Genomic DNA, 24,199 nt, shown 5'->3' on the forward strand with positions numbered 1-24,199 from the left:
GATTTTTTGACTATTCTTCCAGAAGCGCATTTGTGAGGTCACACTGATGTTGGACGAGAAGGCCTGGCTCTCAGTCTCCGCTCTAATTCTTCCCAAAGGTGCTCTATAGGGTTGAGGCATATGCGAATCAAGGCAGGTGACCCAATACTTTTGGCAATATAGTGTATAGAGTTGTTTTGTTACTGTAGGAGATTTCATGTGCTACCTAGATGGGTGCATGTACACTCTCTGTAGGAGGTTTACATTGTAAACATCTTGTAAATGTTCAAGCATAGGCTATCACAGAGAAGCTGAGACTACAGTGTCTTCCTAGCATTCGCCATTGTGATGTTTATTCTGTTAAACAATGAAAATATCGATACCTGAATTGAAAATGTTATACAATGTCACTGTTATACAATGCCCCTTAAACATTTCTCTCTCTCTCTTTTTCTCACCCCCCCACACACACATATCTCTCTCTCTCTCTAATACATACCTCCCTCAAACACATCTTGTTCTTTCACACGTGTCTCTCTCTCACATACAAACACACTCCCCTCTCTCACACATACACATAGCCTCTACAGTGTTTCCCCTAGAAATGTTTCCAGTAGCAGTGCTGTTACGTGCCGGAAGTTGTGATCAAGCCATGGTAGGGGGCTTTTTTTTTTTTTTATCTATGGATGAAAATATTTTGGCTGTAGCTTCTTCAGAATTTTAACCATCCACACAGGTGGAATAGTTATGATGATGCAGTAAGAAAGTATGAAGTGGTCACCTGTGTTGTTCAGCTAGTTAATCTAATTATAATGTAATGGCCATGCTATTAACAGTCCCTCCAGGATTTTGCGATCGCAACAATTAATGCAAATTCGACAAATCCCCTCAAATTCTGTGTGGCCTTGCAATTTTGTCCAAACACCGCAACTTGTCCGCAAATTTGACAAATCATTGTGAAATTTCACCTACCACAACAGTCCCTTGCGCAGAATATTGAGCCAGATGCCAAACTCATTTTTGCAGACACGAGAGACCGCCAGAGACTTGTTCGTTCCTCTGCCGTTTTGATGACAATAAATAGAAGGCTAACATTAATGGTCTCCTAACTTGCATCTCTCAACCTGGTGTTGCTAGGCTGTGAAAGTAAGTTCAAATAGGACTACTTGGTTTACTTACATTTGAGTAGGCTATCCAACCCATTGGCAAACTTTTACATCTGAAGATGTCCTTGTTACACAAACTACACTCACAAGCTCATATCATGTTTGCTTGTGAGTCTAGTTTGTGTAATGCTTACCAAAATCATAGAAATTAATACCATTGCAAGACACTTATCTCTTCTATGATCCAAGAAAGATTTCATGCATCCACATATCCTAATGCACTATGCAAAAAGTTATTTCCACTCTTACCCAAAAACAGTGAGATTCACTCAGATATTTAATTAGGCTACTATCACGTCCTTAAAGTGACAGGCACTCAATTAGACTGACGCACCACCAATACAATGTAATGACATTAAAGAGAAGTGTAGACTTATGGTTTAAAACCAATATGAAATTAATATTGAATACTTAGTTGACTATTAATAATTATGTAGGTCACAGAATATGAATTATTAAAAAGATATGAACTTAATGTGAATTACAAAATATATGAATGTATTGAAACATATGGCATGATGCAATCTTTTTAGGGGTTGGCTGTCTTTTTGAACAGTTCTACAAAAGGTTATACTGCTTTGTGAATTACCCCAGCCAAATTTACCATTTACCTTTACTTATCCTTTTTTAAAGGGGAAATGCTCAACAAAAAAAATGCTCAAAAGCCTAACAACTCAAAGAAAATCTATCTTGGATTGTAAGAGATAAGTGTCTTGTAATGATCATTTTGGTGAGCTCTACAGGAATTACAAACTATCTCCAGATGTAAATGGTTGCGTATCCTATTACTCACATTCAATTAAACCCACCAATAAGCTAGACCTTAGTTTCACAGCATAGGTATGTTAGCAACACAGGGCTTGAAAGCATTGACTGTATATATAGAACAAACATAAACGAAACAATGTGTGGAATTTATCTGGGAATAGGCTACTGAAAGTAGGGGCGAGCTACCTTGCTGGCATATTTAATTTGGTTCCTTGGTTAACATAATGTAGCCTACGTTTTTTTTTTTTGCACAAAATTGCATCTGCTAATAAACTTAAACATAAACACAAACAAATGTGATCTCCTGTGGAATCCCTGACTGTGCCTTCAACGTTAGCCTACTATTATTTGTTGACATCAAACCTGGAGAGGAACGAATGGCAGCTGTTCCCGAAGTTTATTTGTGTCTTTTTTTTTAAATTAGGCAACTTTTTTGCAGTGGTGCTTGAATTCTAGGAGTGTCGCTGCGTCGCTGCTGAATACATTGTAGGGGCAACACTGGAATTACAGAACTGGCACCAACCCTGGAGTTTCTAGAGGTAAAGTATTTTTGGATTTTGTTATTTAACATTTTTACTTTATTGAACTGAAGAAAATACTGTATAATAGCTGCTATCGTGGCATGGGGGACTTCTCATGCTTGAAGGGGCGCAGTGGCCCAACTGTAGCTGTCATCTCCACTGTTCTATCTGAATAAAAGGCCTTAATAATAATAATAAAAAAAAGATTTATTGCTTGAATTATGGTTTTGTTCGTTAATTGAGGCTTTGTGTTATTGGGGGCCAAGCAGCGAAGCTGTGTAGGCACCTATTGTGTTTGTATGTTTTCTTCCCTATTATTCCGCCATGGGAGTCTGGCAGCCCATAGAACCGTTTGGTAAAAAGATGCCGGCATCTCTAGCGCCACCAACAGGCCAAAGTTGGATGTGCGTTCATACGCGTAACTTTTGACCCATTGGCCTGATTTTCAAAAATAAGGTATCTTTGGAATCCTTGGACCAAGCCGAGTTCTACACATCCTATGCCGTCAATTTCCACCATGATGGCACAGACCATCTTCACAGAATGCCTTATTAGTGCATTACTTTCTGAAGCAATTGACAAAATTGTTTGCTCGTGACAGCCAATCGAAATAGGTGGCAACGCTGCTAAACAGGAAGTGAACTTAAATTCTAACCAATCTTCGGTTGTTTGACATGAAACTTGCTGTGACTGCTTATAGCCATATATCTGATGTAACAACATTGAGTTGCATGGCAACTCCAGCTTGTTTGCTTGGCCCCCTCATTGCTGCTTGCAGCTATATTTAATAGTGTTTTTTTCTCTCTCTCTTCTCTTTCCCAAGGTGTTTCTATTCCATCAACCCAGCGAATAGATCTACAGTGGAGGAGACAAACACATCTGTCTTCATATGTACCCCAGAGTTCTCACCCCAATTCTGATGTCATGATGTCTGATTATTTACTAAGCTCAGTAAGATTTTACTTTGAGTTCTTTATCTGTTTAGTTCTTCAAGGTAAAGAGTTTAAGATATATTTTTGTTTACATTCCATTGTTACTGAGTGTTTTTTGCCAATGCCAGTTTGTAGTACACTAATGTCTGTAAACTCTTTCCCTAGAATTTACAGAGGTTTTGCTCCAATAAAGTCTTTTTGGTTAAAAAAAAAAACTTTGTGAGACAACTCTAGATCTGTGTATGAACAGATGATGAAACATACTTGTATAGAAGGCTGGTATTTTTAGATCTATACTATACTTAAGTCTTTATACCATAGCAATATTCAGATATTGCTTTTGCATAAATAGTTATTAATGCATCAAAAGACATTACATCGTAAATAATTGTTGAGTATCTACAAACAAATTCAATTAAATAACACTCCTATAATGAGGCTTTTACAGTGAAATAATGTTGCTTCTTTCATATTTTTCAGTAAAATTGAATGGGATTTGATGTACAAGAAGTGGCAACTTGATATAAATTTTACTGGAAAAAAATGTTATATAGCGTAATGGTCATGCTAATTTAGCAGAAATCCAAAGTTGTATATGCAGGTTCAAAATGTTAAATTTACAAGTTGTTTTGTAAAGATTATTACAGTTGTGCTTTTTTTACTGACTTTCTGGCAACACAGTTGGCTTATTTTTCCCCGCAAAAAATACAGGAATTTTTTTCAAGTGCTATATATTTTTGTTGTATTTTGTAGAACGTGAATGCTAAACTGTGAAACATTCACTGTGAAACATTCACATTTTCATCATGAAGTTACCAGTGAATTTCAACGTAATTTGGACCAAATTACCAAGAACTGCAATGAACTTTCATACTAGAATTGTAAACATGGATGATTGTTATACAGTTAACTTTAACAGATCAACCATGAAGTATTACAGTTTTAATATGAAATTTCACAGATCATATTTATACATTTTCATAGTAGAACTGTGAATGCTGAACCGTGAAACATTCACAAGTTGATGTTTTCACCATGAACTTTGACAGTTAATTTCAAAGTAATTTCGACCAAATTACCACAAACTGCAATGAACTTTCATAGTAGAATTGTAAACATGGATGATTGTTTTAAAGTGAACTTTAATAGTTCAACCATGAAGTATTTTATAGTTTTAATATGAAATTTCACAGATCATATTTATAAATTTTCATAGTAGAACTGTGAAGGCTGAACTGTGAAACATTCACAAGTTGATGTTTTCACCATGAACTTTGACAGTTAATTTCAAAGTAATTTCGACCAAATTACCACGAACTGCAATGAACTTTCATAGTAGGATTGTAAACATGGATGATTGTTTTAAAGTGAACTTTAATAGTTCAACCATGAATTATAGTACAGTTTTAATATGAAATTTCACAGATCATATTCATACATTTTCATAGTAGAACTGTGAATGCTGAACTGTGAAACATTCACAAGTTGATGTTTTCACTGTGAACTATGACAGTTAATTTCAAAGTAATTTCGACCAAATTACCACGAACTGCAATGAACTTTCATAGTATAATTGTAAACATGGATGATTGTTTTAAAGTGAACTTTAATAGTTCAACCATGAAGTATTTTATAGTTTTAATATGAAATTTCACAGATCATATTTATACATTTTCATAGTAGAACTGTGAATGCTGAACTGTGAAACATTCACAAATTGATGTTTTCACCATGAACTTTGACAGTTAATTTCAAAGTAATTTCGACCAAATTACCACGAACTGGAATGAACTTTCATAGTAGAATTGTAAACATGGATGATTGTTTTAAAGTGAACTTTAATAGTTCAACCATGAAGTATTTTACGGTTTTAATATTAAATTTCACATATCATATTTATACATTTTCATAGTAGAACTGTGAATGCTGAACCGTGAAACATTCACAAGTTGATGTTTTCACCATGAACTTTGACAGTTAATTTCAATGTTTTCACCATGAACTTTGACAGTTAATTTCAAAGTAATTTCGACCAAATTACCACGAAATGCTATGAACTTTCATAGTAAAATTGTAAACATGGATGATTGTTTACAGTGAACTTTAACAGTTCAACCATGAAGTACTTTACAGTTTTAATATGAAATTTTACAGTTCATTTTTACCTGGGTAACATGTACTTCCTACGATAAAATATTGTGTTTCCAACATTTACTTAAATAAATCATGTCATATGTGCTTGCAGTTCAACTGTATAGATTTTAATAGATTCAATTAAGTTAAAATAACATGAGACAATCGATTTTTTACAAAAAAATGTAGTCTAGCCTGCTCCTGACCAATAGATGGCGTGAGTGCTATTGGGCAGGATGCAAACACCTGAAAATACACGAAGAATTGTCTTGTAGCATGGTCATTCTCTGGTATGGTCTTTCTTTTGGACGTCCTGCTGGTGACTACGAAGAGACTTGGAGCCTGCCTTCTAAGTTCTAAAACGTAAGTTTATCAACTGTAGCTATTATGTGTGTTCATGTTATATAAGGCAAAAATTCCACTTTAAGTTTAATACAGCATGAAAACGTTACAATTAGGTGTTGATAAATATTTTACCAACCAACAGCTAAACTAAGAGGCTTAGCAATCGAAAACCGTTGCTCTATCTATGCTAATGCATTTTGTGGACATTTTCTGAAGTTTTCCAGTTGTGTTTGAGAAAATTCATGAGTGAGAGTAGGCCTAGCATGATTTATTTTTCACGAGTTAGTGGAACGTGATAGAAGCTGGTATGGTGTCGAGTCATAAAGTCTGCAAGGTTTATCGAAGGTTAGTTTGGTTGTGTGGGTGTGAGTGGATAACCTGACTCGTAATTCATCTGGCGAGAGTCAGGTTAGTGAGTGGATGTGTGCCTCAGTGAAGGTAAAACCCTGATAAAATGCCTGGGAGACCCCGTAGGTCGTCTTCAGAATGCACGTGAATGTAGATGCAGCATTGGAATGTTCAATGTAGTAACTAACAGGAGGGCTGAAGTGGAGCAATGTGAGTGTGTGCTTGTTGATCATATCAAACAATGTACTGCATTGTTGGGTACATAGGGATGCAAACAAGAGGAAATGAAAGCAAGTGTTTTGATTGTGAAAAATTAAGCTGTAACAGTAACTTATCAAGAGGGCAGATGACTGAAAAAAAATCTCCTCATTAAATATTTGTGCAAATGCTTGCTGCCCCTATCCACCACTCTTCATGTTAAGTCTAACTATGATATAAGATCATTCAAGATAGCCTGTTAATTATTCTCTCTCCATCACAGCAAGGGCACGGCCAAGGTATGCTGATCTGCTGTCTGACTGCAAGTGTTCTTCCGACTCCGATCTGAATTACAGCTGTACCAGTGACCACCAGTTAAAGGTGCACTCTTGTGATTTCAACCTTTTCATTACCTTTTCACAAGGAATGTTTTCCTGGAGGATTCCAGTATTGCAAATGTGCAAAATCCCAGAAAGACCTGATTGTCCTCATTCCCTTTTTGCATTTGGCGGCAACTTGCAGAAAGCATAGTTTACACAGGATGTGGAGGTGTAAGGAATGTAGTGTTTCTCTATCTACAAGATATGAGCTACTAAAACATTTTAGACGACATCACCAACGCTACCCTTGCCCACACTCAAACTGTCCATGTTCCTTTAAGACGTGGAATGCACATTCATTTGAGTAGATCCCATCCTAAAGTAAAGTCTCAGGAGTTACTCAAACTATTAAACGTTCAATTGTCATTTGTGTGCTTGTTGCGATCTTCATACAGAGAGGGATTATTTTATACATATTGCCACTCATCTGAGGAGTAATGAAACTGTAACTTGTATGTTTGGGAGTTGCTGCTTTCAAACAAACATATGGGACATTTCACTCTCACAAGAATCGAAAACACAACCCACATACATTGAAAGATTACAAGACAGGAATAGTTACAACCACTCAAGTTTCACAAGACTCATCTGAGGATCATGGGGAAGGTGCACTTAATGACCCCCCAACAACCCCCATGCATTTTTTTTGCACCTTATCATGAACTACCATAGTCATGCTATATACAATTTTAAAGCTGAGAATCTCAAGAAGGGGGAAAAAAATACCGTCATATACCGTGAAACCGTAAGCATTTTGAAAAATACCGTGCTATACATTTTTGGTCATACCGCCCAGCACTAGCCTTTTATATTTGCTGCATTGGATCTTTCTAGAACAGGCAAGAGCTTTCTTGCCTCACGTCAGCAGTGCCACATCACCCATATACATTAAAACAACCAGCGGATGGCGGGCGGGTGCTGTTTTGAAAATTTGTTTAAAAAAACTTTGGTGCGAATGGATGGCGGATGGATGATAAGTTTTGCTATGCAATCAAGGTTAAAATAATAGCTCTATAAATAAATCTGCGCATCTCTAGTGTGTGTGCCTCTCTCTCGCTCAGAGGGGAGGGGGAGGCTGAGGGGTCGATCAAGCATGAATTCTAAACTCTGTGGTGGATAGGATCTACAATTAGGTGTTAATTAATATTACTACGCTAACGTTGAAGCAGAGTCCTGCAACGGGTTGGGTATCCGCGCGTACCCGATGGGTACCCGCAGAAAAGTTGCCATAACGGGTAAATTATGGGCGGGAAAAGAACTCCTTTCGGGCGGATACGATGAGAACCAAAACAGTATAGAAATAAAACATCATTGAAAAATATGTGAAATATTTGTATATCTAAATTACCATTACCACATCGCAAATATGTGATTTAGTCAACGATACGACACTTGACCCATCACATCAGTAGGCCTACTGCGACTTTTGAATTATTTGTTTGATGCATCTATGTGTGAAAACATTAAACAATATAACCGTCTCGTAGTTGGAGCGCAAGAGAGTAGGCTACAATGGATGAAGTCAAGGTAAAGTTGGCTAGTGGCAGGCTCAGGTTGTTTTTTTCTTGTTCTCTTTGTTTCATTAACAGGTCCATTTTATGTAGAATAATGTTCTGATGCAGCAAGGTTTGGGCTATGTTTCGTTGTTGTAAGGTTTATCCCTGACGCAAAATGTAAATAAAAAAAGGTCACCCTTTACGTGCTTCAATTGTGCGAGAAAAAAAATAAAGCACATTCATTTGATTGATTTTAGCTTGTGTGTGATTTATCACGGGCACAGGTCGGTTAACGGGCAAAATATTAACGGGTCCGGGCGGGTGCGGATTTAATTTTTTAATATCACCACAGATGACGGGTCGGATCTGGTGCTGAACTTCTCGGGTGCGGGCGGGGGCGGGTCTAAAAAATGTACTCAAGTACCAAGTGCTATTGCCAAGTGCTATTGCGCCACACATTGTAGTTCTCCTGTTTATTCGCTTGGAAAATCACCATGTTTCATGTTGTGTGACCTTACACATTTTTATCAACTACTCGTGCAACTGTATTTAAGTAGGGAAAACGTGGATGTGTTTGATTACTGCTATGTTCCTCCCTCTATGGCTACGTCTGAGGCCACTAGCATAGCAACATGCTAACACATTCACGCCGCGAGCCAGAGCGTTTGAGTGCACGTACCCACACGGGAGAGCTATGACTCAACTTGTGAAAGGTAAGGTAAGAACATATGTTACTACTGACTTTGGGTGGCTTGTTCCTTTAAAGACATGTCAAGATAGGCTACACAGTGCCACTGCTGGCCATTTTGGTGCCCTAACTGGTGAAATACAGTATTAACCTGAGTATGTCATCATATGGCCAACTATAAAGATGTAATCTGCCTATTCTCAGGGATGGGTAGTATTTCTGAAACATGTAATATGTATTTCAAATACAAAATAGTATTTTGTATTTTATTGGGTTGAAGGAAATGGCTCTGTATTTTGTATCAAAATACTTTATTGGTGTGTATTTTTGTATTTTAAAAATACTGCAAAATACTATATGTGAAAAACACTAAAAAAAGTAGATACTACACACACCCTTGCTCAAGGGCACTTCTGCCGTGCCTACTGGTCGGGGTTCGAACCGGCAACCCTCCGGTTACAAGTCTGAAGCGCTAACCAGTAGGCTGCCCCCAAATAACATAAACTATAACGATAACGACATGAAGAAAGATATCATTGGGGATCACTTTCAGAGCGATTGATCACGAGAACGATAAAAAGCTAATAGCCAATCAGAACCCATTGAATTTTAACCGTCACATTCATTAACACAAGGAGAGACTTTGTTTATCGTTGTTCAGTGTGAACGCTTTTATCGTTATGGTTATAGTTAAAGTTATCGTTATCGTTCTTGGTGTGAATAGGCCTTTACACTTAAGAGCAAGCTACATCACCTCCTGAGAGGAGAGGAGGAAGGGAGGGAGGAGAAGAGAAAAGAGGAGAGGAGAGAAGATAAGAGGAGAGAATGAGAGGTGGGGCCAAGAGAGGAGAACAGACGAAAAGAAGGAGGAGAGGAAAAGGAAAGGGGGAACGCAAAACAGGACAGGAGACGGGAAGAGAAGGCAGAGTGAAACAAGTGGAGAGAGCAGTGATGCTGGGTGAAGAGAAGAGAGCAGTGATGCTGGGTTAAGAGGAGAGAGCAGTGATGCTGGGTTAAGAGAAGAGAGCAGTGATGCTGGGTTAAGAGAAGAGAGCAGTGATGCTGGGTTAAGAGGAGAGAGCAGTGATGCTGGGTTAAGAGAAGAGAGCAGTGATGCTGGGTTAAGAGAAGAGAGCAGTGATGCTGGGTTAAGAGCAGTGATGCTGGGTTAAGAGAAGAGAGCAGTGATGCTGGGTTAAGAGAAGAGAGCAGTGATGCTGGGTTAAGAGGAGAGAGCAGTGATGCTGGGTTAAGAGCAGTGATGCTGGGTTAAGAGAAGAGAGCAGTGATGCTGGGTTAAGAGAAGAGAGCAGTGATGCTGGGTGAAGAGAAGAGAGCAGTGATGCTGGGTGAAGAGGAGAGAGCAGTGATGCTGGGTTAAGAGAAGAGAGCAGTGATGCTGGGTGAAGAGGAGAGAGCAGTGATGCTGGGTTAAGAGAAGAGAGCAGTGATGCTGGGTTAAGAGAAGAGAGCAGTGATGCTGGGTTAAGAGAAGAGAGCAGTGATGCTGGGTGAAGAGAAGAGAGCAGTGATGCTGGGTTAAGAGAAGAGAGGTTGAGAGAAGGGAAGAGGAGGATGAAATAAGGGAGAGGAGAGGTGAAGGAAACAAACCAAAGCCCTGCATGAGAAGAAGAGAGCTAGAGGAGGAGGATCGGACCTATTGGCAAGTGCTTTAAAAATAGAAGAGCAGAAAGAAGGCATGAAAAGTGAATTAGTGAAAATGGAAGATTATGGGCCACATTACACAGAAGCTGCGTGGAGTGATTGGGGCTCTTTTTCATCTTCTTCAGGTCGAGTACTTTGGCCTTCTTCTCGTGGATCGATAATAATAAACGAATGGCTATCCACCACTGTAAGCAAAAAACTGCAGGGCATAGAAAGAGATGAGTTTGGGGCAGAGGAAGACGAGAACAGGGGAAAAGAGGAAAGAGTGAATTTGGAGCGGAGAAGGACGGAGAGAGGAGAGGAGAGGAGAAGAGAAGAAAGGAGTGGCGGAAGGCTGCTCACTGAAGTAGACATGATGGAAAGAGTCTGATTTGGCAAAGGCCACTGGCCTACTGCTGGGAGAGAGGGAAAGAAGGAGGGATGGAGAGGGGAAGGGAGAGAAAGAAGGAGGGATGGAGAGAGGGAGGCAGAGAGGTTTAGATAGATAGATAGATACTTCTATCTAAACCTCTCTCCCTCCCTCTCTCCATCCCTCCTTCATTGTCTCCCTTTAACACCCATTTGTTAAATCATTCCCCAAAACCATTGAATCATGACGCTCATGATACAAAGCCAACACTACAAACATACATGAATACATTCATACATAAAACACCTTAAAGATCAAATATTAAAAAACACCTGAGAAGGTGGGATGGAGTGAGGTAGGGAGAGAGAGAAGGAAGGAGAGAGGGAAAGAGGACAAAGAGTAGGAGGAAGACAGAGAGAGAGAAGGAAAAAGGGAAAGGACAAAGAGAGATGAAGAATGTGACAGAAAAGGGAAGGAGGATGAAACAGTGGAAAGTGGGAAAAATTATCTTTTTTAAAGAGAAAATAAAAAAATAACAGGAAAAACAGAACTGCTTATCAATCATTTTTTTTCCTGTCATAATGCCATAGTGTGTGTGTGTGTGTGTGTTAGAATACTGATGCAGAGGATTACAATAGTAAACATTGCACAAAAATTACATTGCTTTTTTAATAATATTGCAGTTGTCGCTTTTTTCTCTCAACCTATTTTGATGATTAATGTGCTAGAAGAGAGGGATTAGTGTGTGTGTGTCTTCCTCGTCCCATCTCCTTGTCATGAGGCAAATTACTAAGCGCTTTCAGATATAACCTCCGGAGTATATGCGGAGGTTTGTCAAACGGAGGTCCTACCCTTCGGATGATTCAGATATGATGCTAACCTGCGGACCTTATACTGACCTATGTGTGAACGCACATTACAGAATCTCCGTGTGGTTGTCGAGTGAGGGGTGGGGGCTTGTAGAGTTCACAAGATGCGAGATATGATGCAGAATTCTTGCAGAAATCTTGAATTTCCCCTTAAAGTATCTATCTATCTATCTATCTATCTAGAATATATGCGGCCGCTGCCTGTCACAGCTGCTGTTTGTTTACAGAGTGTATGCATTATGTAGGCTAAAGAAGAAAAATCTATTGTGCGTAGGCTAATACTTGAAGTAGTCACGTAAGTGCGCACTTGAAATTGATCTACAGTATTTGTATGTGTGCTTCGAATAAACACATGTTTGAACGTTATGTAGCTGAATTACTTGGCTATGGAAACCCAAATCTGGTTTGCGTTGGAGAGAGAGAGCATGCACGAACTTTATACCAGCCAATTCAGTAGGCTAAGTCAAGACTTCAAGGCCATCATATACAACGTTTATAAGCAACAAACAAAATACTAACATAACAGTGAAGTGGTTCGCTTTTTCATGGTTTATTTTTTCCAAAAGCATCCTCTCCCCATGTGTCTATTGCATTTACGTAAGGATAACCTACATTTTGTATTTATCTGTGTGTGTGGAGTTGTAGTTGCGACCTAAGTTGAAATCTTTTCATTCTGGTTTTGTTGCTAAGCACACTCTAAACACATAGATTTGGTTTTGAATTTCTATGAAAAGATAATCTGCTATATCATCCCTCTATCGGCGGACCATAACATTACAACTAGGATTGGGTTCAGATGTGGGTAAAAATCTGTGAAACCAAGATTTCAATGATACGTGAAAATTGACCTGCAAGCTGCGCTGAGTGCATTGGCAGGCCGCCAGCTGTTCATGTCTGCACTAGATGAAGGTAGTTAGGAGGCACTCCACTGTTAGGAGGCATTCAGTGCATGAGTCTGTAACCTGTGAATGTACTGTGAGTGGTGAGGTGGTTTTATAATTATTGGTGGTTTTATAACTTATTATTCCATTGCTTGGTTGAATTTCCCATTGTCCTACGTAATTTAGAACGACCATTAACCGTATGTTATCTGCACACCTATGAAGTAGATCCATTTTTTTGGCCGTATCACACTTGTATATTAATTCGCCGAACTCGTTGTGAAGTTTAAATGAACTGTCACGTTGCATCCGAGCTGTAAAATGCAGACGTTCAGAACATTGCAACATTGTAGCATATGACGGAGGTCGCTTTTAGTTAGATGGATGACAGCAGGCTAAGTAAAAGCGATGTTTCAAAGCTAAAATTAATCAGAATCTTGGGATACGCCCGCTTGACAACGGGAGAGATAGAACTAACGACTGGCCTTTGGCCGTAGCAACCATCCATTTAGAACTAGTAACGGCAGTTTGTCCTGTGAGTTGAGAAATTAGTTGATATGTGTCGGAAGAAATTAGTTCTACAAACAAGACAGTTTTAGCGATTAAAACGTTTAAATTGTAACAGGAAATGAACACAACGCAAGTGGCAACAGTGGAATAAGCGGGATAATGGACTCCATGGTGGTCTGTTCACAGAAGTTAATGCACTACGAGGTTTAAACGGCCCTCCGCTTCGCGTCGGGGCCGTTTTACAACCTCGACTGTGCATTAACTTCTGTGAACAGACCACCATGTCGTCGATTATCCCTTACATATACGAGTTACAAATATGATTTTTTTATTTGTAGATATCAAAACACTCATGCAAATCAAGAAATATTTGTGGATCCCCCTCTGCGCATATACAAATATTATTGAGACAAATTTAGCTCCATTTTTATACAGTATGTGGTCTTAATATAAGATGCATCCTCTTCCATGAGCATCAATATCAGTAGGCTATCACATGGTTCACTATCTTATAGGTCTAAAGGGTGCAGTAGATTATTAGCTACCCTACAGTCCATTCTTTTGTAGTGAAGTGAAAAGAGGAAAAACTCCAATTCTGCCTAATAGAGAATAGGCCTACAAAGTGAACTGCTTTGTTATATCCTTCCTGAGCCATTCATATTGCTAATGCATATAAATTGTGTCTACCATTAGGATTTACTTTATGAATTGCAGGCGCATGACATTGGATAGAGTCAAAGTCCTTAATAAAATCTCTGATACAGTAGCCTACAGTATGCATGGGTGATAGTAGTGGTAGTGTTGCCCCGATGTGTGTGGAGGCGGTGGGGGGAAATGATCACCGTAGCTTATAGCCTACCCACTACAGTAAACTAGATTACATCAACTTGCAACTACTTGACACTTTTTGAGTTGTGCTCTGAGTTGTGCTCTGAGTTGGACAATGATTGATTGCATCCTTTTCATTTTTCTTTTCTCTCACTTCCTGATCAATAAGAGATTGGTAGCAGATATGAGACTTACCTAAGGCTCTCTTTCAGATCTGATCTCCACTGAACAAAAACAAGGAAATGTCTTCCTCTTGTTAACTCCTGTGTCTTCAGAAAAATGAATGGCCGACCTTAATGTTTACTCCGTTATCCAGTTAGATTGACTCCTCTGCAAATAATAATAGGGCTACATATGAGCTTCTTAATCTGATGTTAGGCAGGGCAGCCTTTTGAGCAAAGTAGTTTGTGGGTATTGTTCGGGTGTGTTCCCATTGATATTGGGCAACATTGTTTTTTTCTCTCTTTCTTTCTCTTTTTCTGGAGAAAAAATAAAATTCAAAATCTCACCTTTCATAGGCTACAAGACAAGAGGAAGACAAATGTTACATGATTGTTTCACAAACTGATGTGTGAGAATATATTATGTGTGTGTGTGTGTGTGGGGGAGGGTAATGGCATACAAGGAGAGATATGCACTGAGGGGTCAAAAGTTTGGGGTCATTTATTAATTCCCATTCCACTCCATTATATTGTAGACAGAATACCAGTTGAGTTGCAGTGTTTTCTTATCAGGGCAGCAGTTTTCAATATGTTCTTACATAATTGCAAAAGGGATCTCCTATGATTTCTCAGTTAGCCTTTTAAAATGATATCAGCAAACAGAATGTGTTTAGCTACTAGTAATTACTAGTAAAATACTATACATTATTAACTAAATACACTCTATATGAATTTAAAAATATATGAAATAGAAACATGTCATATAAGCCATCATTTTCAGTGTGTGTGTGTGTGTGTGGATGTGAAGAGTCAAGCAGAATCTAGGATGAGAGTCAAGCAGAATCTAGGATGGCCACTGGTGTGAATGATCCCACTGCAGTATATTCAATATTACTGATGAAGTCAAGGTGGTGGGGACCCACAAATCAAATACATTTTTAAAAAAGTAACTCCCCAACTGTGTAACCCCCCCCCCCCCCCCTACATGAATAACCTAAGTGGGGAATTCCCCCCCATTTTGAAAAATTAATTTTAAGCCTTGCCCTGATTGTGTGTTACATGTGCGGTTGAGACTACCCCTGTGTTGCCCTATGTTGTTGTTGTCTGAGTATTCCTTGATGTCTGCTCCAATAAATGGCCATCCTGGTCAAAGGTTATCACTGTCTGCGGGTGTGATCGCTACATTGTATTGAGCTTTACCATGTTAAAAGACATTAGTGGAGACCTTCAGGTAAGATTACTGGTCTTTGGCACAGAAACATTGTCATGTATTTCCCTCTAGCTGCCATGAGTCAACATTCAGGTCGGACTAGTTTCATGTCTCTTCATGCCCTCCACTTTATTTACCCTTGTTTCTTACCTTGTAACATCCACATTGTTCTGCCGAACTTATGCTAACCGTTTCGCTAGCTTGTAAACAAATTCATGTGCTTTATCGTTACCTTTTTCCACAGTTTGCACAATTTCTCCAGCAGAGGGGAGAATATAGCTAATCCTGCCAAGTTGCCCTTTAAATTTCATATCTCATACTGTATCTGCTCCTGCATTTACAGTATGTGTTCCTGATTCAGAATATGATTTAGAATATATTTCTGTCAAGGTTATGACCTTTCATCTTGCAATATTTGCAGACTTCATATGAAGCTGTGAGACATTACTGTAAATAACAACAGGACAAGTAATTCAGTATTTACAATGTATAATGTAATTTTAACAGCATGGACCAGTTATTACAACAATAGACTGATGGCAAGATGTGACATCAGCTCTAACTGTGCTGTCCTAATGGCAGGGCCAGGTTAAGGTCATCTGGGGCCCGGAGCAGAGGCCTCCCGAAAACAACAAGTAGCCTAGCCTACAACTTCTGTAGCGTGCGTGTGTATTCTCCTCTTGCTCAAACAAAAGTGCGCGTGTGCATATTTCTGCATTAAGTTGATTTTGATGACGTGTTTACAAAATTTACTTTACAGAAAATTGTAAATAGCCTACTGTCATGCCGTTAATGGGATACTGTGCAGAGTTGTGAAGTTATGGTAGGCCAATTTGGTGTGAATACACAGACACAGGGAAAATTTTCTCTCGTTGTTGAATAGCCTGATGGTACGCACAGTGCGCACGGCCGTACACTTCACTTGCAGGCGCGCTTTACTGAGAACTTTAGGCTGCCGCTCTCTCTTTTGCTGAGCTCCGCTTTCATGTTTCCTAATCGTCTCAAGTAAAGCTTGTTGTCTGTGATGGCATGCATTCATGTTTCCTAATCGTCTCAAGTAAAGCTTGTTGTCTGTGATAGCATGCATTGATACGGGCAACGACACGTGACGATAAGACAACGTGCCCTTCACTACTGGTGGGGAAATGCATCAAAAATATCAAAATATGATCATATTATTTTTTTTCTTTTTTAAACGTACTGCGCCGGGGCCCCCTAGTGGCCGGGGCCCGGGGCAGCAGTCCAATTGCCCAATGCCCAAACGCGGCCCTGCTGCCTACTGACACTGAAGCCTTCACTGGTAAGACTCTCAGAGGTGAGAGTACACAGCCAATAGCAAAGTATGGAAACACTCTCTCAGTGAAAGAGTGTGTGAAAGTGTGTAGGTGTGTGTTATTATCAGGGTCAGAGAATGACAGCTCTCCTCTGTCCCAGTCCAGCTGCACCCTGATCTTCTGGAGTTTCTGCTTCACTGGGAGGAGAGTGGTGAGTTGAGGTGGAGACTCTGCTCCATATTTACCATCATCAAAACAAACATACCAGCGTCCAGTCATGGAATTAAAATCTCCCTTCCTCTGGAGAGACTCTGTCATCACACCCACAAACCACCAGGTGTTCTCCCCAACCTCCACATCCCAGCTGTGAGTTCCTGAGTTAAAGCCCTCAGAGCCCAGGACGTTGGCGTAATCATCAAATCTCTCTGGGTTATCAGGAAGCTGCTGCTCGTCATCAGCACCACTCACACTGGTCAGATCCTCAGAAATTAACAGTGTGTCAGCCGCAGTGTTGGGATCCAGAGTCACAGGTGCTGCAGAGAGAAAGAACACACATGAGCTGAACACTAGCTCCGTTTACAGTACATGGACAGTTATTTTGTCATGCCGATAAAACTATTCCGATTGAAAAATGCATGCTGTCTGTGTATATGGGGTATGTTCTCTTCCGATCAGGTGCTCTCAAGCGCTTTAGAATCTTTGATCCTTTGACCGCTGTTGCCTGCTTTTCGTTGAGAAGATACAGCAGGCAATCCAAATGACCGTATACATGGCTGTTCAAACGCAATAGGAATGCAATACACCACCTCTTTCATTCCTATTAAAATTCAGATCAGGCATTGTTATTCCAAATATGATCATTTTTATTCTAACTGAGCCGTCATTCCATTTCTAATCGTAATAAAAGTGGCCATGTAAACATGGCTACTGAGTGATGTGTGATAATTGGCGGTCATTATTAATAGAAGTGCTGTGTAAACATGGCTACTGAGTGATGTGTGATAATTGGCGGTCATTATTAATAGAAGTGCTGTGTAAACATGGCTACTGAGTGATGTGTGATAATTGGTGGTCATTATTAATAGAAGTGCTGTGTAAACATGGCTACTGAGTGATGTGTGATAATGGTGGTCATTATTACTGTAATAGCAGTGCTGTGTAACACACGCTACAATGGTGCTACCAAGTATACTGGCAGGAGAAGTACTGACAAAAAGGGATCACAGTTGTGTTACCAAGTATACTGGCAGGAGAAGTACTGACAAAAAGGGATCACAGTTGTGTTACCAAGTATACTGGCAGGAGAAGTACTGACAAAAAGGGATCACAGTTGTGTATTTGGCAGGGGAATAATGCAATGATCTGGTATGATCATCACTGGACATTGTCATGTGTTTTGTACCCATTTCTCTTTCTATCTCTATGCACAGTAATTACCCTTAATGGCATCCACTCTTTTTCTTGGATACCCTTTCACCTATTTATTGGCATTTCGATTTTGCTGCCTATTTGTGTGAGTGAGTGAGTGAGTGAGTGAGTGTGTGTGTGTGTGTGTGTGTTTGTCTGTGCGGGTGCGTGTTATGTGCATGAGTAAAATTCATATTTGTGTGTTTGTGATTGTGCACGAGTATGTGAGAGTGTTCTGAATCATGTGATGATGTTTAGAGGTTATGGCAGACAGTGAGAGAAACAGAGAACAATGTGTATATTCACTGTATTGTATAATATCCTGCATCTTCTCCCAGACTCTGAACTTCAGGTTGCCCAGGTGCTTTGCCACATTGATCAGAGCTCCTGAAACCCTCTCTGGATCCTGCAGTGTGCACTGGGCTCTGGAATAACATTCAGGAGTCAGTGCTGCTGTGGGTTTGGGTTCAGAACCACAGAGAAGAGAGAGAGACAGGAGGCAGATCACTCACCTTTTCACTGTGCTCTTATAATTCTGTGAAATGAGGACAGGATAAAGTTATTATTATGCTAATTGTCTTACAATAAATCTGTATTTAAATCATACTTAACTTTTACTGGGAACAGATACACTTTGCACGTCACTTTTTGGGAAATTAGCTTATTTGCTGGCTACCCCAGAGCTAGATAAGATGGCATACCCTTCTCTGTACATGCAATAACCCAGTCTGAGCCCAGCCTAGCTTAGCAAAACTCACTGGAAGTAGACTAGACCAGTTAGCCCTGTAGCCTGTAGCTAAAGGGGAGCTATAGGCTAAGTGGTCTAACCGCTTCCAGTGAGTTGTGCAGGCTAACAGGTAACTTCAAAACAAAAGGCTATAACAGCAAGAAGGTTTTTGTCATTCAAAGTAGCAATGAAATTGATATAGACAGACAGACAGACAGATATACACACACACACACCACTGATAGTTCTGACCTGTAGGTAGGTGATGTCATCAGCTCTCATCTCCTCTTCTGTGGCTCTGATTGTGTCTGAAAGAGATGAGATCTCTCTGCTCATCTTCTCAATCTTCTCCGTCATCATCTGACTCTTCTGCTCCTCTTCCTCCCTCAGTGCAGCTATCCTGGCTGCCTCTTCATCTCGTAGAAACTGGTGAAGCTTCTCAAACTCCTCATGGATCTGCTTCTCTGTGTTCTGGGACTGAGTCTGGATGAAATCAAATTGTGTCACGCTTTAAATAGCCTTGTTGACGGATGGAAAAGGATAAAATACTGAGAAATATGCAGGACAGTAAAAGAAATAATGATCTTAAAATTCCATGAAATATTCCAAAAACTACAATAGATTTTGGTTAATAAATAATGTGAAATAATGTTAACTAGAATAATGCATATCCATGATTAATTTATTATCACAAACAAACCATTAACTTTGACATTAGTTTGATTAATGATTAATTTGTTGTGGATTGAAAATCCAAAGTACTTTAAATGTAAATCCTATACAATGAAGGCTACTTGTAAAATGAGCTTAGCAATGACACTGTATTTTACACAATTGCCTTATTTTAATGATGCTCAACAACGCAGTAACTGGCACTCACTTTAATATACTCAGCTGATTTATGACAGGTGTCTTTAGCCTTCTCAAAAGCCTTCAGCTTCTCCTGTAGTTTGATCATGAGCTCCTCCTGAAATGAATTTACACTTTATTATTACGCTAATCAGGCGCGCCTGCAGGTGTACGTCCGTACGCACTGTGCGTACCAGCAGGCTACTCAACAACGAGAGAAAATGTCCTTGTGTGTGTGTGTAATGTGTATTCACACCATATTGGCCCACCATACCTTCCCAACTATGCACAGTTAAGCTAATCCACTAACTCAAAACTTATCATGGATATCACAAGTTTAAACAACGAAAACAGAAAGGATGGAGGCAGCAAAGCTAGAGGAGATATTCCAGATGGGCAAGAACAAGGTAGGCAATTGGTGTGCTTGTCAGAACGTTAGACTGTATTAAAGCTGTTTAAAGCCAGACGTAACGGTACGCTAGAACAAAACTAAAGGTAGAGTCAACATGACTTGAATATTCACAATTCGCTATTCCATATGTGTGTGTGTGTGTGTGTGTGTGGGTGGGTGTGGGAGAGAGAAAGAGCTGCACTGACAGTGTTTCATAAACAAACATCAAAGAGTATTAAATGAGTCTAAAGGTGTTTGCTGAGTGTGCTGAGCATAATGTATAGTAGAAAATGTGTGTGAAAAGTTCCACTGTAATTACATTAACCCAGAGAGCCTACCTTTACATGAATTGCTGCTTCAGCAACTGGACGGAAGCTGTGATCTTTGTGTAATACTGAGTCTCGACACATCAGGCACACAAGCTGCTGATCATCGTGGCAGAAGAGCTCCAGCTTTCTTTTGTGCAGACTGCACGGCACCTGTTGCCACTCCTGTAGGAAAGTCTCACACAGGTTCATCAACGCCAGATTTGAGGGAAGCCAGTCCTCTGGTGATCTGTGCCCGCAGACTGGACACTCCCTGGATCCTTTGCCCTCCCAGAACTGCTGCAGACATACTTTACAGACGCTGTGGCTACATGACATAAGAACGGGATCCTTGAAGATTTCTCCACACCGTGGACAGGAAAGATCCTTTTGTAGTTTCGCCGCCATTCTCTTTTTCACACACACAAAATATAAATGTTCACAAAATGAGGATTTCTTCTTGTTTGAAAACCACCTCAAAACACAAGTATCAGCCTACTACACTTGTGCTTTTGAAGTTGGCTGGAAAACTTTACTTTCACTTTCAGGAGTGTACACAATCAAGTCCAGTCTAAAACATCTATAAGGATGTCATCCTCTCCGATATGTTACTAAAAAGAAAACACAACTACAGTCTGACATTTCCTTTCCAAAATGTGTCAAGTAGCAGAGAACCTGTAATGTTGATCAGAGCAGCCGTCACTGTCACTGAGTTTCATTTCCTCATTCAGGAAGGGAGCCGGTCATAGGGAGGGATCTAGTGGAGCTGCAAGCTGATTGGTCAGTCTCACTAAAATCCTGCAGAAAACATTCCTTTTCTTGTTTTGAAGTTCAGAGATCAATGTACCGAATGAGAATGCTTTAATTTACAGCCATACACAAGCTTGGCTTTCATCTACTATTCACATAAATGTTGTTAAGAACACATTCTGCATAACTGTATGTTTCTTTTGGGTTCTGTATAAAAGAATATCAGCCACACACCGCCATACAGACACACACTTCAACTTACCATACACACATTGAACAATTTACATGTGTTTATCTTATAGACAGTAGTCAGGTGAAAACTTGAATAAATTAAATGAGTAACTTATCTCAAGAATGAATGATTAATAAAAATGATTAATGATTAATAAAACCAAACTATTTTCCTGATTAGTCTTAACACTATAGTATGTATGTATAGTATCTAGTGGAGGACAGGACATCAACCTGCCACTCAACTTCACTTCCTGATCTGTTGCCAGGTTATTGTCATGCTATCACAATCATCCAATCAGGACACTTATGTACACAGGTTATGAGCTTGCCTAGCAACTAGATAGCCTATCACCCCTATCACCTATTACTTATCATCACTCTACTCAATAAACAACAGTTAAAACAATTATGCCATCAGACAACAAAAAATCACAGGTTAGCTGATGTAAAATGTTCAACACTGTAAAAAAATAAAACAAGAAAAGAGAAAGACAATGTTACATGATTGTTTCACAAACTAATGTGTGAGAATGGATTATGAACTGTGTGTGTGTGTGTGTGTGTGTGTGTGGCATGGAATACAAGGAGAGATATGCACTACTGGTCAAAAATTTGGGGTCACTTATTAATTCCCATTCCACTCCATAGGCAGGTTTTCTTATCAGGGCAGCAGTTTTCAGATTTCATTATGTGCTTACAGACAGTTAGCCTTTTAAAATGATATCAGATTAGTAAACAGAATGTGCATTTGGAACATTGGATGAATGGTTGCTGATAATGGACAATGTACTGTAGATATTGCATCATGCGTTAGGTGCTTTCTTGCGTTAGGTGCGCCATCAGTGTTTTTTTTTTTTGCTGTGGTGCGTGTACTCCCAATTTTGTCAATCATCTCATCTCAAATGCATGCAGTATCCTATCCAGTCCTATTTTTGGTAGGCTTACTCGTGGACATTCCATTTTCATGTGTTGAAGTAGGGGGTCCCACCTTGATAATCCTGCACAAGGGCCCTGTGTTGGCTCGTTACGCCACTGCACATATTTGTGGTAGGTCGGGCGGGTTGGATGTTATGGTGGGATGGTATAACAAACTCTTATTTGGCTACTTTTACAACCTTTTATGTTGGCATGTAAATCCAGTCCAAAACTAACATTAGCAGAATGATTACTACTGGATTTGAACCAACAATCCTTGGGGTCAAATCTCGCTCCTCTAACCACTGCGCTACCGCATTTCATGTACATAATATGATTGCAATAAGTCTTAACACTTAAAGCCTCGGTTGCTAGGTAACGATAAACAAACTCAAAGAATTGTAATTCTTGATTTCGCTTACAAACTGACGGTTTTATGCGTTCACTAAACAAAGATTATGGAAGTTAAACACCACTTTTCCATCAAAAAGCTTGTTATAAAAGGCATAACTTGTTAGTAAGACCTAGGTTTGCCAGCTCTGTGTAGAACCTGCATGAGAGATGTGGCGCAGGACGTACCCAAATTTATGAGTCCCTTTTGACATATATTTTCATGTTTTATAGGGTGACCAGACGTCCCAAAAAATTCGGGACAGTCCCGATATCCAAGCAGTTGTCCCGAATCCCGAATCCTGCCCTAATTGTCCCGAAAATTATACTCAATCAGAAATTAAATATTCAGGGTTTTGATATATTCAGATTTTGATATATATTCTCAAGGTTTGACCTATATATTCAGGGTTTTGAAATATATATATTCAGATTTTGATATATATTCTCAGGTTTTGATATATTCAGACTTTGATATATATTCTCAGATTTTTATATATATTCTCAGGTTTTGATATAGCCTATTCAGGGTTTTGATATATTCAGATTTTGACATATATTCTCAGGTTTTGACCTATATATTCAGGGTTTTGATCTATACATTCAGATTTTGATATATATTCTCAGGTTTTGACCTATATACTCAGGGTTTTGATATATATTCAGATTTTGACATGTATTCTCAGGTTTTGACCTATATATTCAGGGTTTTGATATATATTCAGATTTTTATATATATTCTCAGGTTTTGACCTATATATTCAGGGTTTTGATCTATATATTCAGATTTTGATATATATTCTCAGGTTTTGATATATATATTCAAACTTTGATAAATATTCTCAGATTTTGATATATATTCTCAGGTCTTGACCTATATATTCAGATTTTGATATATATATTCAGACTTTGATATATTCTGATTTTGATATATATTCTCAGGTTTTGACCTATATATTCAGGGTTTTGATGTATATATTCAGGTTTTTGATATATATATATATATTCAGACTTTCATTCCATATATATTTGACATTAATTTCCTAAACGGCATGCCATACTATATATACAGTTTTCTGTGAATATCTTGAGAACTGTAGGGTTTAGGAGGACCACCTTTTTTTTGTATGTTGATCTTAAGGGGCCATGTCAACCCATTTCATTACCACTCATTTCATGTATAGCGCCACCTAGTTAAAAACGAAAAAGTGAAAATGAGGTGTTGTAATCGCAGGTATCTGTGACCTAACATGGTCAAAACTGCACGAAATTGGAAGTGTAGGATCATTATGACACCCTCTGAATGCACGCCAAGTTTCGTGGAATTCCGTTCATGGGGGGCCATACAATAAATTAATTTATGTTACTGTACACCAACTGGCCTGTAGGTGGCCGGACACAGTTTTCTGTGAATATCTCGAGAACCATAGGGCCTAGGAGGTGTCACGGGAATCCTTGACGAAAAATTGGCTATGCGAAAAAGAAAAAAAAAATTGATTTAACCTATATGACCGCCGCTTCGATGCGCAG

General features: G+C 39.2%; 1 protein-coding gene across 2 annotated transcripts; it reads right to left on the reverse strand.

The window, feature by feature from the left end:
- Positions 1-15,886: 15,886 nt before the first annotated feature.
- Positions 15,887-21,082, reverse strand: LOC143100105 (E3 ubiquitin-protein ligase TRIM35-like). 2 transcript variants are annotated; one of them, XM_076263043.1, is made up of 6 exons: positions 20,414-21,082; positions 19,716-19,802; positions 19,088-19,318; positions 18,621-18,643; positions 18,415-18,533; positions 15,887-17,234 (listed from the first exon to the last, which is right to left on the reverse strand). In XM_076263043.1, exons 1-6 carry the CDS (start codon positions 20,786-20,788, stop codon positions 16,603-16,605), a joined length of 1,467 nt encoding a protein of 488 aa, XP_076119158.1. In that variant the 5' UTR covers positions 20,789-21,082; the 3' UTR covers positions 15,887-16,602. The 2 variants fall into 2 exon arrangements, with proteins under 2 accessions (XP_076119158.1, XP_076119159.1); XM_076263044.1 differs by lacking the exon at positions 18,415-18,533 and having other exon boundaries at positions 17,068-17,234.
- Positions 21,083-24,199: the final 3,117 nt, after the last annotated feature.

This window comes from Alosa pseudoharengus, unplaced genomic scaffold (genome assembly GCF_046254945.1).
Source record: "Alosa pseudoharengus isolate Yale_2024_CS ecotype anadromous, Long Island Sound unplaced genomic scaffold, YU_APseudo_1.1 YU_APseudo_1.1_scf_3, whole genome shotgun sequence".
Classification (NCBI taxonomy): domain Eukaryota; kingdom Metazoa; phylum Chordata; class Actinopteri; order Clupeiformes; family Clupeidae; genus Alosa; species Alosa pseudoharengus.

Bases quoted from the DNA above. Each gene is read 5' to 3' on its own strand.
- LOC143100105 (XM_076263043.1), bottom strand. From the start codon at position 20,788: ATGGCGGCGAAACTACAAAAGGATCTTTCCTGTCCACGGTGTGGAGAA. The intron at 19,319-19,715 runs GTGAGTGCCAGT...GATTTCATCCAG, and splicing joins AATCAGCTGAGTATATTAAA to ACTCAGTCCCAGAACACAGA. The intron at 18,534-18,620 runs GTGAGTGATCTG...ATGTTATTCCAG, and splicing joins TATAAGAGCACAGTGAAAAG to AGCCCAGTGCACACTGCAGG.